At 58.4% G+C, this 16,330-nt stretch overlaps 1 protein-coding gene across 2 annotated transcripts in view; it reads right to left on the bottom strand.

The window, feature by feature from the left end:
* Positions 1–15,825: 15,825 nt before the first annotated feature.
* Gatd3a (glutamine amidotransferase like class 1 domain containing 3A) overlaps positions 15,826–16,330 on the bottom strand; it is a 9,758-nt gene continuing 9,253 nt past the window's right edge. For both annotated transcript variants that reach the window (XM_010636458.3, XM_010636457.3), the window contains one exon: positions 15,826–16,210. In XM_010636458.3, the coding sequence (XP_010634760.1) occupies positions 16,082–16,210 (129 nt within the window). In that variant the 3' untranslated portion in view covers positions 15,826–16,081. The remainder of the gene's footprint in view (positions 16,211–16,330) is intronic.

Here is a 16,330-nt window from a genome sequence, read left to right as displayed (position 1 = left end):
TTTTATATAGGGCTAAGGGGGGATTTACACTTAAAACTTACAGGAAGAGGACAAAGGCAAAGAATCAGTTGATCTGAGCTGGTGGTCATCAGTCATATACTCGACCGTTATGTATTAATGATCAGCAGAGCGATTATCCATTATTCCATTTACAACTTAGATTATAATGTTCAGAACATTCAACTACAGGCAAGCAAGGAGTGGCGTGATTTGTGTTGGGTGTCTGTGTTCACTACAGTTTCCATTTAGTTTCCCAGCTACTTCAAAGCAATTACCTAACAATTCACAATTAATCATCAGTTATCCTATAAGGGATGGGGGGGAGCGACAGTCTCTAGGTCGTTTGCCGGTCAACATGGAGTCGCTCTGGTTCAGTCAGGCTCTTACATCCTGTGGCCCAGGGCCACACGCCCAGCCCTCAGCTCCCAGGCATGGGCCCACCCCAGGCTGGGACACAGCCCCTCTGCCCCCACACTCTCCGCTCACCACCCCTCCCCGCCCTGGCTCTCACCCTCCCACCTTGGCCCACCTGGGGTGAACCCACCCTCCTCTCCTCAGCACCCCGCACTTGCCTGCGGACCACGCCTACCCACAGACAGGAGACCGGGCTGGGATGGGCACCTTGTAGGACACCGGCCAGATTCTGGCTTTCCCTTGCTGACTCATAATTCGGGACTTTCCTGGACAGCTCCCTTGCCAGAGAGACAGCACTAGGGAAGCCCCGCTTGTGTGAAAGTGGAATGGCTGGGGCAGGCGGGGCGGGGAGGCCCTTTCTCAAGTGGGGTCACAGCCTCAGGGCCCCTCACCCAGCTCAGCTCTGACCCACCTCTGAGTGACTCAGCCCACCCTGGGGCCTTTGCACGGCTGCTGACTGTGCAGAGAGCTCCCAAGCTGTACCCCCGCTGTCCCTCACCTCCCAGGTCTCCACCACTCACTCTCCTCTTCTTTTTCACATTTGAGCCCTGCAGCAGCCTCATCTGAGTCCCCTAGCGAGGGTCAGGGCTTCCACACTGGCCGGGAGCACAGGAAGCCCCTATGCTCCGCACTGTCACCTGGCCCTCTTCTCTGACACCTGTGTCCCTGCCTCGCCTGCTCCCCCAGGATGTGCTTTGGTGCCCTGGAAGGCTGCGGGCAGGCAGGGCCCTCCTAGCCCCTATGCCAACCGCTCAGGATTGGGCTCCCTGGTCCTGGACCACAGTAGGACAGCCACTGAGGACATAGGTCAGGCTGGGGTGGTCACTGGGTTCACAGCAGAAGGAAATCCCCTTCCTAGGGGACTAGAGCAACCCACAGAGCGGCACCTCGGGAGGGAGGCGGGGAACCGCAGGGACTTCCCTGGGAAGTGGGGCTCACCTGGCTTTTGGCTTTCGTTTTCTGCAGGTCGCAGCCTGACCTCTGGCAGGCTCTGCCTTGGGGCGGGGCCTCAGCCTCGCTGATTCCCAGCCAGCCTCAAGTTTCCCCCTGGCTGTGGGGTGTGGAGGGAGGGAACATACCACACCCCCTGCTCAGACGGTACTGAAGCCCTGGGCTTCTGTTGGTCCCCACGGACACCTGGGCTGGGGGGGTCTCCAGGTCAGTGCCTGAGGGGCTAGGACTGTGCCTGCTGTGAAGTCACTCCCGGGGCAGGGCATGGCCACTGCCTGCCATCTCAGGTCCAAGCCCAGCTGGGCAACCAAGTGAGTTAGTGAGACCCTGCATCAAAATAAAAAGGACTGGGTTTGTAGCTCAGCGAGAAGTCCCTGGGTTCAACCTTAGTGCCACCAAAAGAAAGCAAAGCAACACTGCAGGAACCCCTGGAACTCTGTAAGTTGCCAGCAGGGTCTGGGTACCAGCACAGGCCTCCGCCTCGGCACCGACACTGAGCCTTTCTGCCCTTAGTCCTGGAAGTCCTTATCCAAACATGGATTCTCGCCACGTCTGCGGGCACTTCCTGTGTGCTCCAGGTGGGCCACGTGTGCCCAGCGTGGTCGGCAGGTCCCGCGCTACTGGCCACCCTGCGACGGCTCCCCCGGGCAGGAACCCAGCCGGCGGTTTCGGCCGTTTCTGCATACAGCCTGCTGTGTCATGGACTGCAACGTGTGCCGGTGGCCTGTGGGTGCTGGTGAAAACCCACAGCGGCAGTAACCTGAGGGCTCACGTCCTCCACGTTAGCAGGTGTCCTGTTCCCATAGCAGACACGCATGTGCTACTCAAACTGATCCTCACACAGGTGGCGGAGTCGCTGGCCAGCTGTAGGGGATGCTGGGCCTCTGACCGGCGTGACCAATGCTAGAAACGAACCTGCACTGGGAGCAGGCCAGGGTGCGGCACCCTCCTCTTGGGCCTAAAGTCACCGTGCTGCTCAGAACTGCCACACAGCAGGACGGCCAGGCCTGGGGTGGATGGGAAGGGCCCTCGGCCAGGGCGGCAGGGAGCTGTGACACTGACCTGGAGACAGACACCCCAGGGACACTCCAACGGCCCAGGCAGGTCAGGAACCAGTGCACTCGGAGACGCCTTCCCAGCAGACACAGCTGGGCCACTTGGGGTCACAGTCCAGACAGAGGTGGACGGGCGGCCAGCAGGGCCGGGAGTCCGTCATGGGACAGAGCTCCATGTGGGAAAATGAAAGTCCGTGATGTCCCCAAACGGCGGCACATACAAGCGGTGGGGACGGAGGGCTGATGCACATGTATTTCATCCCATCGAGGCAAGGCAGGCCTGGTTTTAATGAAAGTGCTCACAGCAGACGCTGGGGCAACGTCCAGCACTCTGCCCCTTGGCTCCCGGAAGTCCCAGCACAGCGCAGCACGGTGACCCTCTCAGGGCCAAGGCCACTTTAGAGAAGCCCTGGTTGCCCTCACAGGAAGTGACCCGGGGCTCCAGAACAGGAAGTGGCTCCAGGGCTCCTGTCTTGGCCAGCTTCTGGGGGCTTCTGGCACAGTCATCCTGAAATCTCATCCCACACGCTCACCGCCCGCACTTCCTGGGCAGATCCTGAGGTGGGGGCCAGGCTGACTTCCACTGGGGCAGGGGCGTGGGAGGCGCAAAGCTTCCGGGGCTCTCAGGGCTGCCTCGCCCCCCCGCCCGCAGCTCCTGTCCCACGCCAAAGCTGACTTTTGTCCCAGTCTTGGGGTGTCGGTAGGGATGGGCAGATGGGCCTCGTGACCTGGAAGACCCGCTGGGGGGTGGTCGGCAGGGTGACCCCCACCTCTGGCCTCACTGCCCACCCTGCTGGTCGGGATCTCGCCCGTCAGAGAAGGGGCTCAGGAATGTGCACTGGGCAGCAGGGCTCTGTGGCCCTCAGGGGCTCCTGCCAGGAGACAGCTGCAACCTACAGCCTCGCCCAGCCATCTGCCCTGCAGGTGTCCAGAGCCAGACACCTGGGGAGGGGACGGTCAGCACCGTGCCACTGTCGATGTGGCCAGGGTGGGAGCTGCAGAGGCAGGAAGCTGCCAGCACAGGACAGCCCTGGGGTGGGCCGTTTGGGGCGTCCCTGCCCGGCCTGAGCTGGCTACACCAGCACGGAACAGCGCTGAGTGGCCCTCCTGACACCGGCTTTCTGGGGAGTCACACAGGGTTTGGAGGACTGGCCAGGCTCGTCCGTGGTGACCCTCAGACGGGAGAGCTCAGAGGCGCAGCATCTCCCTGCACCTGCCTCGGTGTCTTCCAGGCTCTCCACAGCACCCCGGGGGGACACGTTGTGCTAAACTCAGCAATGCCGCAGGCGAGGCTGGCCTGGATGGGTCCTCCCATCACTGCCTCTCAGACCCCACAGTGCCCCTCCTTCCCCAGCCCCAGAAGCCAGGCTCTGCAGCTCCAGATGGGCAGGGCCCTTGTTCCACGCCCCCACACCTGGGGGGTTGCCCTGCTAAGGAGCGGTACTGATGGTGGCCTTGCAGGGGCGCTGGGACCTGCTCCCCCACCTGGCCTTGCAGAGGGCTCTGGGGAGCCACAGCCCAGCCTGACGCCAGCCCAGGCACAGGCAGTGCACAGCAGCTGGCAGGGCGGCTCTCCAGCCTGGGGACGCAGTCTCAGCTCACAAAGACAGGGAGCGAGGCTGTGCTGCTCAGGAAGGCCAAGGCAGGGGCCTGGCAGAAGGGGGCCAGCCACATCTGGGGTGTCTGGGCTCCAGCATCCACACTGGTTTCCCGTCACCGGCAGGATGACGACCACAGCCTGGCGCTCTGACAAGGGAAGTCCCCCTTCCCTGCTGCCACAGTGGGGTCAGGGATGGCCTGGCCTCTCCAGTGCTACCTCCGCAGCTCCAGGTTCCAGGTTCACAGGTGCAGCGGAAGTCGCCCACTCCTTCTCGCCCTCTGTGCTGGTCTCTGTTGGCCAGGGTGGGCATCCATAGTCCAGGGCCAGCCTCACCCCAAGATCATGATCCCATCTGCAAAGCCCCTGCTTCCAAGAAGATGGCACTGAGTGGCTGTGTCCTTGAGTGGGCATGGCTCTGCCCCCGACAGAACAACCCGAGACAAGGCTGCCCTCCCACAGAGCAGCTTGGTGTCCAACACAGCCCTGCCTGCGAGAGCTGTGCCCCTTGGGAGGGGCTCCTAGACCCCTCAGGGCAGTGCGGTTTGGCACGGTTGGTGCTGCTGCGCTGGTGCAGAGTTCGAGGGGCTCAGAGCCAGATGCAGCCCAACCTGGCTCAGGTGCTTGTCACACAGCCAGGGGCAGGCCAGGTGCCAGGGTGGGCATGGACCTGACACCCATGTCCTGCTGCCGGACCCTGCAAGGTTGGGCATGGGAGCCAAGGCGAAGCCTTGAGGAGAGTGGTTCTGAAGAGCCAACTGCCCCGGGGACCCTGGGAAACAGACAGGATGCGGGGTGTGTGAAGATCCCCTGAGAGCTGGACCTGAGAAGTGAGGGCCTGCTGCCCACTGGGCTACCACGGGCACAGGACCGGGCCACTACCTGCGCAGTCAGCCCACCACTGGGGCAGAGCCCTGCCCAGCAGCCCCACCTCCCACCCTGCATCCAGAGTCTGGCCGCCCTGGCCTTCTGAGAAGAGTCCCTGAGTCCCCAACACCAAAGGTGCAGACTGGCACTGGAGAACAGAGCCATCGAGTCACGGCCTCTGCCGTGGGAGGGTGAACACCTGGGAGTGAGGTGGCCATCCCTATGTGTCCCTGGGCTCGTGGGCACCAGGATGCCAGGGTGGGGGCTGCTGACCCCTGGGAGGCCAGGCTGCAGCAGGAGGGACTGGTGATGCATCCAGGGCCGCGTGCACAGGGCATTCACAGCACCGAGCCACCACCTGCACCAGGAGGTGCCGAGGACGGCAGTGGCCACAATGAAATGAACAGGAACAGCTGTGACACCACAGTGGCTTTTGAGGGCGCTGAAGGCCCAGGACAGGACACAGATCCCACGTGTAGTATCTGAGCACACACACATGCAAGCACCTTCTTGTTTCCAGGGATTCGACGATGTCAATTTCACAACGGGGACCTGATTAACACTGAAAATGGGGATGGGCCTCCCTGGGCTGCCCAGCAATCCGAGGAGGAAAGGCCTCACCCTTGCCCCCGTCCTCCTCTACCTCAGCCTGAGGAGACCCTGAGGGATGTGGGGCATGAGGCCTGGTCCAGCAGCACATCTCAGACCCACAATGCGCCGGGGGGCTCTGGGAGCCTCACCTCGGCTTGACTTCCTGTCCCTGACTTGGTGGAACTGGGCACTGAGGAGCACACTGACCTCTGCTGGGCACAGTGTCCCTAGGGTGAGGCCCTGTCCCACTGTGACAACCAGGGCAGCTACACATCTTGTGGGGAGGCAGGAGGCCAGTGTGTGTGGAGAGGAGTTTGCCCACGGACCCCAGGCTGCTGCCCCACACGGCACTGCAGGGCCCCGAGTGGCTGTGGTCCTGCCTGCTCTCTCCCACTCCTGTTTTCCTGTTTCTGATTCTACTTCTGTGTCTGTCTCTGTGTGGCTCTGTCCCCATCTGCACCTCTGTCTTCCAGCCTCCCCAGTGACGCATCTGATAAAGGACAGACCTTTCACAGGCACTGTGTCCTCAACAACAACGGTCCCTGGCTGGAAATCCCCTGACAAAGGCCAGCTTCCTCTCCAGAGTGTGGAGGCTGTGCTGGCGTCCCAGTCACCTGCTCCTGTGGGCAGGTGCAGCCCCTTCTGCAGGGACCACTGGGCGCTGAGGGGTCTGGGCCCAGGTCCCGCTGGGGCATGGAGCTCACCAGGAGCCTCGAGGGGCTCTCTTCGGCACTCAGTCCAGCATTCCCTGGCAAGGCCACCCTTGTTCTCTGTAAGATGGCCTGCTGCAGGGCACCACTTTCCCGTAGGCCCCAGGTCCCCACCTGGCCCCTGCTGTGGCAACCCTGTGGCCATCCGGGCTTCTTTGGGTGCCAGACCCACTCGACTCCAGGCAGTGGCTCTGGGTGCCTGTGTCCCTGCACTGTAGACAGCGGAGCAGAGAGCCTGGTCACCTGCCAGCCAGGCCCAGAGCCCTGCTGGGTGGCTGCAGCCAGCTCGCCTGCCCCTCACCCTACCCCAGCTTGTCCACCTGCATCTCACCTGTCGGACCCAGACGGTGGGACCTCCAGATGGGGACACAGTGAGTGCCGGTGGGTTAGTGACCCTGAAGATCAGGTGGAGGTTTTCTGTGCAGTGCGATGGGTAGCGCTTCTGGAGGGAGCTGGGTGGGTGTCGAGTCCCTGGAGCAGGAGCCGGGGCAGAAGTGTGGTGATGACTGTGGCTGCTGAGCGACACTGAGATGACCAGACAGTGAGCTTCACCCGACAGACCGGCCTGCACGTGTCCATGGTACCCGGCGTGCTTTGAGCCCCATGCTGGCCCAAACAACACCAGGCCGGCCCCAGGACCTCAGGGCTCCACGGAGGCGACTGTGGAAAACGAGTCCCCAACAGCAGTGGGAGGAGACCAGGAGCAGAGACCACGTGAGAACCATGGGGATGCAGGGAGATGACGCCGGCCACTCGGCCTCCGGACTGCGGGCGGGAGCGCCTGGCTCAGGTGCTCAGTGTGCGGTGCCCTGCCAAGGGGCCTCACCGGTCAACACAGGCCCGCTGATCAGCACTGGTCGCACAGGCTCGCAGAGAGCTGCGGCACCCTCCAGTCCCGAGACTTCCAGCGACAGACCTTACGGAACTTCCTGTTTCACGCCAGACCAAAACCCCATGAGGTACGTAATGAGAAATATTTTAGCACTTCTGCTATCTGGCCTTTGCCGCAGTCAGGAAATGCAGGCACACATGAAAACAGACAGAAAGCGTGAAGAGAACAGCACACAGCACTGGGAGCACCGCACTGTCTGAACACAGCTTTGACCGTCCAGCTGTGTCTACTTCCCTTCCCACCCTGGGGACACCCTGCTCCTCGGGGCCAGGACCGAGGCCATGCCTGGCCCACAGAGCAGTCACTGTAGACTTGCAGCCACATGACTCATGGGCCCCCATGGGACCCCGACAGAGTGCTCCCGAGAGACTCCTGTGGACACAATGAGGCCTGTGCAGTCCAGGACAGAGGCCGCCCTCCGGGATGACCCCTCCCGACTGCCCCTCCTACAGCCAGCGTCATGGGTGACATGAGCCCAGGCAGCAGGCAGGACACTGATGACTTCCCCACACACCCATCTACAGCCCCATCGAGGACCCAGGACCTGGAATAACCGCCCCACTCCTGCCTCAGTGTCCCCTGTGGTCACTGTGCCTATGGCAGGGACAGAACCATCCCTGAGCTGGAGCCTCAGCCCCAGAACCTGGGACCGGGTACTTTCCCACAGGCAGGGGCCATCAGAGCAAGGTCAGGGCCAGGAGCCACGTGCAGATGCTTAGAGCACTAGTCTCCAGGGACGGGGACACAATTGGTGCAACCCTGGCCTCGCGTGGCTGTGACAGAGAAGCAGTTGTTTGCACAGGCACCGACTGGCCCAGCAGCCCCTGGAGAGCAGTGTGTCCACTGTGGGTCTTCAGTAACAGTCGAGCAACATAAAATACATACGGCGCCCAGTATGCAGTGGTGAGCAACGCAGAGCCATAAGGCTCCACAAAGCTGAAAGCATGGGGAAGAAGCCAGGCGGGCAGGGCTTACCTGTACCTCAACTCTGTGGGAGGCTGAGGCAGGAGGACTGCATGTTTGAGTCCAGCCTGGGCAACTTAGTGACAGCACAACCCTGTTTCAAAATGAAAACTAAATCAGACTGGAGCTGTGGCTCAGTGTGAAGGTCCTGGGTTCAATCCCTAGCACTAGAAAAAAATAAAAAAGAAAGAAAAGAATAGACGAAGCACAGAGCAAGGTGCTGGTGGGCTGAGCCCTATGCTCCAAGCCCACCAGCAGCCGTTCCACGTGGGCCCTGCCCTGGAACATGGGACTCTGGGGTGGCAGACCCAGGAGGAGGGAGCCGTACAGCATCTGGAGTTCCAGCGTGTGCAGCCACAGTGATTCAGGACCACATGGAGGGTGTGTCCTGGGAGCTGAGGGACCCGCAGCGAGGCCCCTCCCTCCCCACCCTGCCCTGGTGTCTGCTCACAGTGGCCACAGGTGGACGGAGATGAGCAGGGCCTGTGTGCTGTACCTCAGATCCATGCTGTGCCAGAGGCGTGGGAGCCACAGAGGGAGGAAAAGCTCCTCAGTCCCGCGGAGAGGTTTCCGTCCTTGGGCCCTGGCTCCGGGAGGAGCACAGTGGCCAGGGCCACCTGTGGTGGCTGGAGGCAGAGGGAGAGATGGAGCAGTTCCTGACGGGGTCCTCACAGAGCAGACAGGCAGGATGAACAGTGATGACAAGGGCCAGAGGCTGACGTATTCAGGCATGCAGCCTGGATGGGATAAAAATGAGGAGAAGGAGGAAGTCTGGCTTAGGGTTTCTGTGGAGGAGCTCCAGTCTTCACATCGCCTTTGGAAGTCCATATCCAGGCCTCCAGCCCAGACTCTTCAGACTTCCAACATTGACCCTTCGGCTTCCTGACGCAGACGCCAAGGGGACTCTGCAGTGAGCTTCAAATTTTCTGCCTGACTGCATTGTTCAGCTCTCCTGTGTGCAGACAGCTCCTTCGCACTCTCCCACACCTGACTCTGCAGGCGGCCCCTGAAGTCTTACCTCGTAAATCACACCTAAGCAGGCAGTCTAGTAAATCTGTTTCCCTAGTGAGCGCCAACGCACTTGCACGTGTGGAAGATGCGACACGCATGAGCTCAGCTCCTAAACACAACACATGTGTGCACACTCAGGAGCCAGAAGCACGGGTCCACCCAGCCTGCTTTCCGCTGTGCGTCTCTGTGCTGGAATTCTGGTGCCTGGTTTCCTGTTATGCATGTATTAACTTTGAAAAAATAAAGATTATTTTAAAAACATGTGACGAATTAAAATACTACTGAATCACAATCGTGGGGTCCAGAGAAAGCAGTGTCAGAGGGAAACTCGGGTGAAGTACGGCCTCATACAGGAGGTGAGATAGAGCAGGTCAAATCAAAAGTGAGAGGGGAAAAGAAAAATAAAACAGAGCAGACATGAATGAAACTGAAAACAGAATCAGTAGAGGAAAATCAACAAAAACAATCTTAGAAAAGATCAACGTGGTGGGGGGCGGGGATAGCTCAGTGGTGCTGCCGCCTGCCTCGAAAGCAAAAGGTCCCAAGTTCGATCCCCAGTACAAAAAAAGAAAACAAAATCAGTGAGACCGATAATCCTCTGGCAGAGCAAACTGAGAGGAAAAACTCAAGCTATAAATAACGAATATCAGAAAGGGAAGAGCGGGGATACCACCACGATCGCCAAGAGTGATCACAAGCAGCTCTGTGTCCATAAATGTACCGGCCGAGGTAAAATGGTCCAACTGCCTGAAAAACATAATCTGGCAAAACTCATCCAGAAAGAAACAGTCTGAAAAGGTTTATTTGTATTAAGAAAACTGAATCACCAATACCCCTTCCAAACAGAGGTCCACGCAGGCTCACTGGCAAATTCTACCAAACATTTACAGAAGAAATTATGCCAGTTCCACAGAATCTCTTTCAGGAAATAAAAGCAGAAGGATACATCTTAACTCATTTTGTGAAGCCAGTATCCCTCTAATACCAAAACCAGACACAGTCATTACAAGAAAAGGAAATTATAGGCTCCTATCTGTAGTTCATATCTCTCATAAATATAGGTGAAAAAATTTCACCAAATACTAGAAAGTCCTATCCACGGATGTATAGAACAATCACACAACAAAGCCAAGTGGTACTTGTAGATAAGAAAAACTGGTTCGACATTCAAAAATTACTGTAACCCATCACAACAACAAAGTAAAGCACAAAAACCACATGAGCACACGAACAGGTGCAGAAAAAGCCCTTGACAAAACCCAACACCCACGCAGGACAAGAACTCATCAAACTAGCAGCAGAGGAACTTTCCTCCACTCGGGAACAGCACAGAATGCCCACAGGTAACGTCAGACAGTAGAGACCTTCCCACTGAGTCAGGCGCAGGGCAGGCCGCCCCTCACCACACCTTTCCAACCTAGAAATCCCAGCTGATGCAGGAAGAAGAGAAAGAAAGGGCACACAGAGGAGGAAGGAATAAAACTATCTTTGTTTGCAGACAATGTGACTGTCTATGGAGCAAATCCAAAAGATTTGGCAAAAAAAAAAAAAAAAACCCAAACCTGGAACTAGTATACAATTATAGCAACGTTGTAGGATAGAGGATCAATGCATTAAAGTGTATTGCTTTCCCATATACCAGCAGTGAACAACTGGAATTTGAAAAAACAGTAATATTTATATTAGGATCCCCAATGCACAAGGAAACCCTCAAATATAAAGCAACAAACTATGTACAAAATCCATGAAAAAGTACAGAACTGTGTGAAAGAAATCAAATATGGCAAAATAGAGATATCCAGTGAGCACGGATGGATATCCCACGTGCACGGATGGATATCCCGTGTGCACGGAGGGACAGCCTGTGAGCACGGTGGACAGCCCATGTGCAGGGGTGGACATCTGAATGCTGCTGAGATGCTGACACTGCCCAACTTGACATGCAGATTCAATGCAATCTGCATCAAAATCCCTGCCCATCACTTAACGGATGCCAGCAACCTGGCTGCCAAGTTTACGTATCAAGGCAAAAATCCAAAATAGCCAACATACCATTGAAGCAGGAGTGACACCATCTAACTCTCGCAGCACTGGAGAAAGAACAGACAAATAGACCGTTGGAAGAGAACCAGGAGCCCTGAAACATTTACACAACACACAAACACAGTCACTGGGCACTGACTTGGGGCAAAGGTAACCAAATGGGACTATGATGGCCTTTTCTACAAATGGTGCTGGGACAGCTGCGATCCACATTCAAAAAAGACTCTGGAATCAGATCTTTCACACTTCACAGAAATTGATTCAAAGGTCATATACCAAAACGTAAAGTGTAAAATGCAAACTGGAGTCTCCTCGATTACACAGGAGAAAACCCAGATAACCTTGGGCCTGGTGCTGACTTTAAAATGCAGCACCACAAATGTGATCCAGACAGAAAGCACAGCCAGCTGCACTTCCCCGCAATTTAAAACTATGGCTCTATGCAGACGCCGTGAAGAAAAGACGAGCAACTGGCCAGGAGGAAGAAGGAGCAGCTGAGGTGGCACCTGCCGAAAGACCGCTTTGACCTGCTCAACAAACGTCTCTTACCTCAGCAGACACAGCGAGTGGTTCTGGGACAGGCAAAGGATCTGACAGACACGGCCCACAGCAGATGTGCAGACGGGCAGGGAGCATGGCCATGGGGAGCTGCGAATCACAGCGCTGACACCCACACGGCCACCGAGACCAGGGCACCGCGCAAAGAAGGCAAACACTCGCACCCACAAACACCAGAACCAAAACAAGTCACCCGCACACAGACATTTCTAAGTTTTATTCAGAACCGTCAAAGCTTGAAAGCGACCGAGGTGACCTTCGGCTAAGTGCTGGTGCGCCCAGACATCGGGGCAGTACTCAGTGCCAAAGAGGAGTGGGTGCCGAGGGCAGCAGACTGCAAGGCACGGTGCTCTGGAAAAGGCACTGCTGAGAGAGGTAGCTCAGCGGCTGTCAGGGAGCGGGGAAGAGCAGGAGGAGCTGGAGAAGGGAGGAGGCTTCGAGGCAGCCTTGGGTGTGAATGCAGAGGATGCTGGACATGCAAGGGACCTGTGCCCTCCCCCAGCTGCGGTGTGACCCTGAAACTTCCCCACAAAGTCAAGGCTATTTGAGACAAAGTGAACAGGACACCTGGCAGTGGGCCTTACAGGATGAGGGGAGGTGCCTGGAGCTCAGCTTCAGGCAGCCTCCTGTGGCCACAGACTTCTCTGGCTCATGCTGAGTCCCATATCCCTGGCCCCGGGGATCTCAAAAGGCAGAGCAGCCCTGTGCCTTCTGTCTTGCAGCTCAGTGCAGCGGGCAGGACAAACGACAAGCTGAGGGTGCAGCACACACGTGTCCATCGACCAGCACTCTGAAGGGGGAGGCAAGCAAGGGCACCTCCTCAGCAGGGCACACAGGGAAGTCTGCTCAGCTGGAACCAGGATGCCCGGAAGGGCCACCCAGCCTGGCAGAGCTACACAGGGCTGAGGGACCTGGGGGACAGGCGTGGACAGAGAAGTCCCTGGAGCTGGAGTCTGGGTGTGGCCTGGCTGAGCCACTAAGGGGCTGAAGCTGAGGGAGAAGGGCTGGGTGCCTGGGTCTGGTTTCTGGTGGAGACGGGCACAGTGGTCCCAAATCGTGGTGAGGAGTGGTGTGCCACATGGACATACCACGCTGGGTGGCTCTGTGGCGAGAACAGGAGGCAGGCAGGTGAGGGACACCTGGGCTAGGCATGGGGGTGGGACAGCAGGGGTGGCAGCAAGTGGGAATTTTGGCGGCTGGGAAATGCTGAGCAGCAGCCTGGAGCCCAGTGCCCACGGGGGGCCAGAGAGGACACAGGTGAAGGACACAGGGGTCCAGGGAGGGAGGGCCCTTGAAGAGGATGAACCTTGTCCTGAAGCCAGGGAAGAAGCCCACCCTTGCACCAGCCTGGAGCCTGCAGCCTTGTAGGAAACAGGGAAAGGGGGTGTTACCAGAACCCCTGCAGTGGGTCCTGGTCTCCTGTGAGCCACAACAGCACAAGGCGAATTAATGAATACAGAAAACAAGTCTCAGAGAAGATGCCAAGCTTTGGGCCTGATCAGTGCTGCTCTGCGCAGCCAAGACAAAAGCACCTGACCTTGCCACTATTTATTGAGTTCATAGGGAGCATCAGATGTCTCGGAGGGTGGTAGCAACCCTAAAACCACGAAGATCTTATGCTGATGAGGGTCTTACGTTTATTTGGACAGCAAGATGAGCAAAGACTTCTTACAACAGTGGGTGGGATGAGTTAAACTGATATGGAACTTGTCCCTCCCCAGGTGAGCTCTCTACCCCTTTCTAAAAAGACCAAGGATATCTTTAGTTGATATAATCTTGCCCTTGAGTATAAGAGCATCATAGGATCACTGTCTCATCTGCGACTAGAGGCAAAAATGGAGTTGTTTCGCATGTCATAGCTGGCCTGTAGACAAGAAGACTAGGCCTGATCATAATTGTGAAATGATTTTTCCCCAAAATTGTGTATAACCAACACAGCCTGCCGACAGTTCAGGTGCGCCCCCTGGTGGCACTGTGTGAACCCACAGCCTGTCAGGTCCCCAGCTCCGGGCCCTCCCCCAACCCTGTCCCAGTCAGCAGTCAGCAGCCCCTGCATCCAACCAGGGGTGGCCCTCAGCTCCCAGCTGCTCCTCTCCCAGCTGGGCTCTGTCCCCTGCCCTGACCACCCTGCCGGTCCCTAGCACTGCCCACTCTCCCTCCCAGTTGGCCACCTTGCCCAGCTGGCTCATGCCCAGCAGCCTGTGCTGCTACTCCTGACCCAGCTTCACAAGGCCAGGCAAGGTGGTGTCCCCACTGTGTAAAACAGCACCTGGCACAAGGCGGGCCTCAGTCACTGTGAGCAGGTAGCTGCTGTCCTGGCTCCGGTCTGCAGCAGCCCTCTCAGGGCCTCCTAGAGTTCAGGTCTAAGCCCCAGAGCACCGGGACAGGCAGATACCTCTAGGCCTGACTGAACCGGCAGGAAGCACTGTCAGGCATCACCACGTTGGGCACAGCAGGAGGTTGGGGGGGTTGTCTGTGCTCAGCCCACAGTGCTAACAGCAGCTGTTCCTCAGGGGGTTTCCAGCACTTCCTGTCTGCCCTCGGCAGCACCCTGGGAGTGGAGGAGAGGCGAGGGGCTGAAGGCCCCGCCATGGGCCACTGCCTGCATCTGAGTCTGCCTGGGCGGCAGGGTTTTCTTCCACGGCACCCACGCTGCCCCTGAACAGATCTCCTGGCACCACTGTGGGCTGTGCGGGTACACAGGCCACTGCCTGTGCTGTGCTCAGCCAGTCACTCCCAGGCCCCACTGGGAGGCAAATCCCATGGGGCGACCCGGCTCCCAGGAATGCGCAGGACCCCAGCACAGTGAACACAGCCACCCACCTGGACCCTGTGGGACGTGGCGCGTGGGAGGACACGTGGGGCCTGGTGCCCTGGGGACTCGCACCCAGTAACCCTGAGTCAGATGGGGCGACTCGGACAGGGTCTTCTGACACCAGCCAGAGTGACATCTGGAAGGCAGAATGGACAGGTGCAGCCAGGCCCAGCAGATGGGCAGGAGCCAGGGAAACCTCAGGCAGCCACCCGCAACCCAGGATGCTCAGAACTCAGCAGAGACCCTGACAGTCCCAAGGGCAGAGGGGACCAAGAGCGAGCTGAGCACCAAGTGGACAGGCAGACGTTGTGTGACAGGAGCCACTGAGCCCAAAAGGCCACCGGCACTGCAGGCTGAGGGCAGGAGGCCCTGGGGGACGCCCAGGGGACACACCCGAGCCCAGCATGCCCAGGGCCCACACAAGGGCATCACGCAGCAGGGAAGCACAGCGTGAGGCAGCTTGGGGCCAACGCATGGGAGGGAAAGTGGGGGCTCCCAGCCTCACACAGGAGTGTGGACAGTGGGCAGGAAGGGCACCCCCACCCAAGCGTATACGTAGTTCCAACAGCTCATGAGGACAGGACAGAGGTGGAGCCTGGATGCCAATTTCTGGTGGGCCAGGAGGCTCAAGCTCACTCAGGCAGCATGGCGGGGCTCAGGCATGGGCAGCAGGCTCTTGGGTCCGGGACCGACCGAGGGAGGCCCAGCCGGGAGGCCCAGCTCTGGCAGGAACTGGGGTCCTGTGGGGGAAGAATCAGAAACTGCCCAGGCGCAGGATGGGTCTCCCTCTCCTGAAGGTCCGCATACATCCTGTGGGGGCAGCAGTGCCTTCCAGGCTCAGCACCTCTCTCCAGGGCCAGCATCTCAGAGGGGACAGAACAGTCCCAAGGAACTGGCCAGTGCCAGGCTGCAGCGTGCCACGGAGGACATGGCCCCAGGGCTGCCTGGCCCATCTGCCTGGAGACCCATCTGGAGAGAAGGTTCCAGAATGGGCAGATGTCCACACTCCCACTGAGATGTGTTTCCCAGACCAAAACCACATAGAAAGGATGTAGCACACCCTGAGGCCTGCCAGACCAGAAGCCACCACCCAGGGACCCCCTGGCGGCCGTTACTTGGGCTAAATATCAGCGATTTCCTCTTTCTGTCAAAAATTAGGAGAACTGAGACTAATTGAAGAGACCTTATTTATAACCCACTCCCCAGTTTCAGAGGCCTGAAACGTAGATGCCAAAAGTTTCCAGTCTGGAAAGGAGTTTATTCTCCAGGGCTAAAGGGACTGCTGGCTCCAAAAATTCCCTCGTTTTAATTAGTGCACATTTACTCCACATTACAGAACTTCCCTTCATCTCATTTCCTGATCATCAGACTCAGTCTTAGGACACCGCATCGATGTGCAGAGCCACCAGACCCAAGCGAGGACGGTTTCTCTGCTTAGTGTCCCTCTGGCTCCCACTCAGCTTCCAGGACACGAGGGAATCAAGCAGGGACTGCGCCCGGGAGACTGCCCCGTGGCAGAGCTCCTCCTCCAGGCAGACGCCGGGGTCTAACTGCCTATGGCTGCTGTGCCCCGTGGCAGAGGGCACCAGCAACCGGCAGCGGCTGAGCGGGCGGTCACTTCCCGGTGAGCTCCAGCACGCTTTTCACCATGGCCCCGATCCCGTCGTGGATGTGGTGCAGTGCAGTCTCACACATGAAGGCCGGGGTGGTGACCACCTTGTTCTTCCAGTCCACATGAGCTTCGTGTGCATGGTTAGGGAAAACCCTCGCAAGGGCTGAGTGCAGCAGGATACCCACGCCTCGGCCAGACGGCCTGCCAGAATCTCGGAGCCCGGCGGCAGCCCCACCTGGCCCCACAGAGGC

Source organism: Fukomys damarensis, unplaced genomic scaffold, assembly GCF_012274545.1.
Source record: "Fukomys damarensis isolate Sample0158 unplaced genomic scaffold, DMR_v1.0_HiC HiC_scaffold_24, whole genome shotgun sequence".
NCBI lineage: Eukaryota > Metazoa > Chordata > Mammalia > Rodentia > Bathyergidae > Fukomys > Fukomys damarensis.
This window is presented reverse-complemented; position numbering and strand designations above follow the sequence as displayed.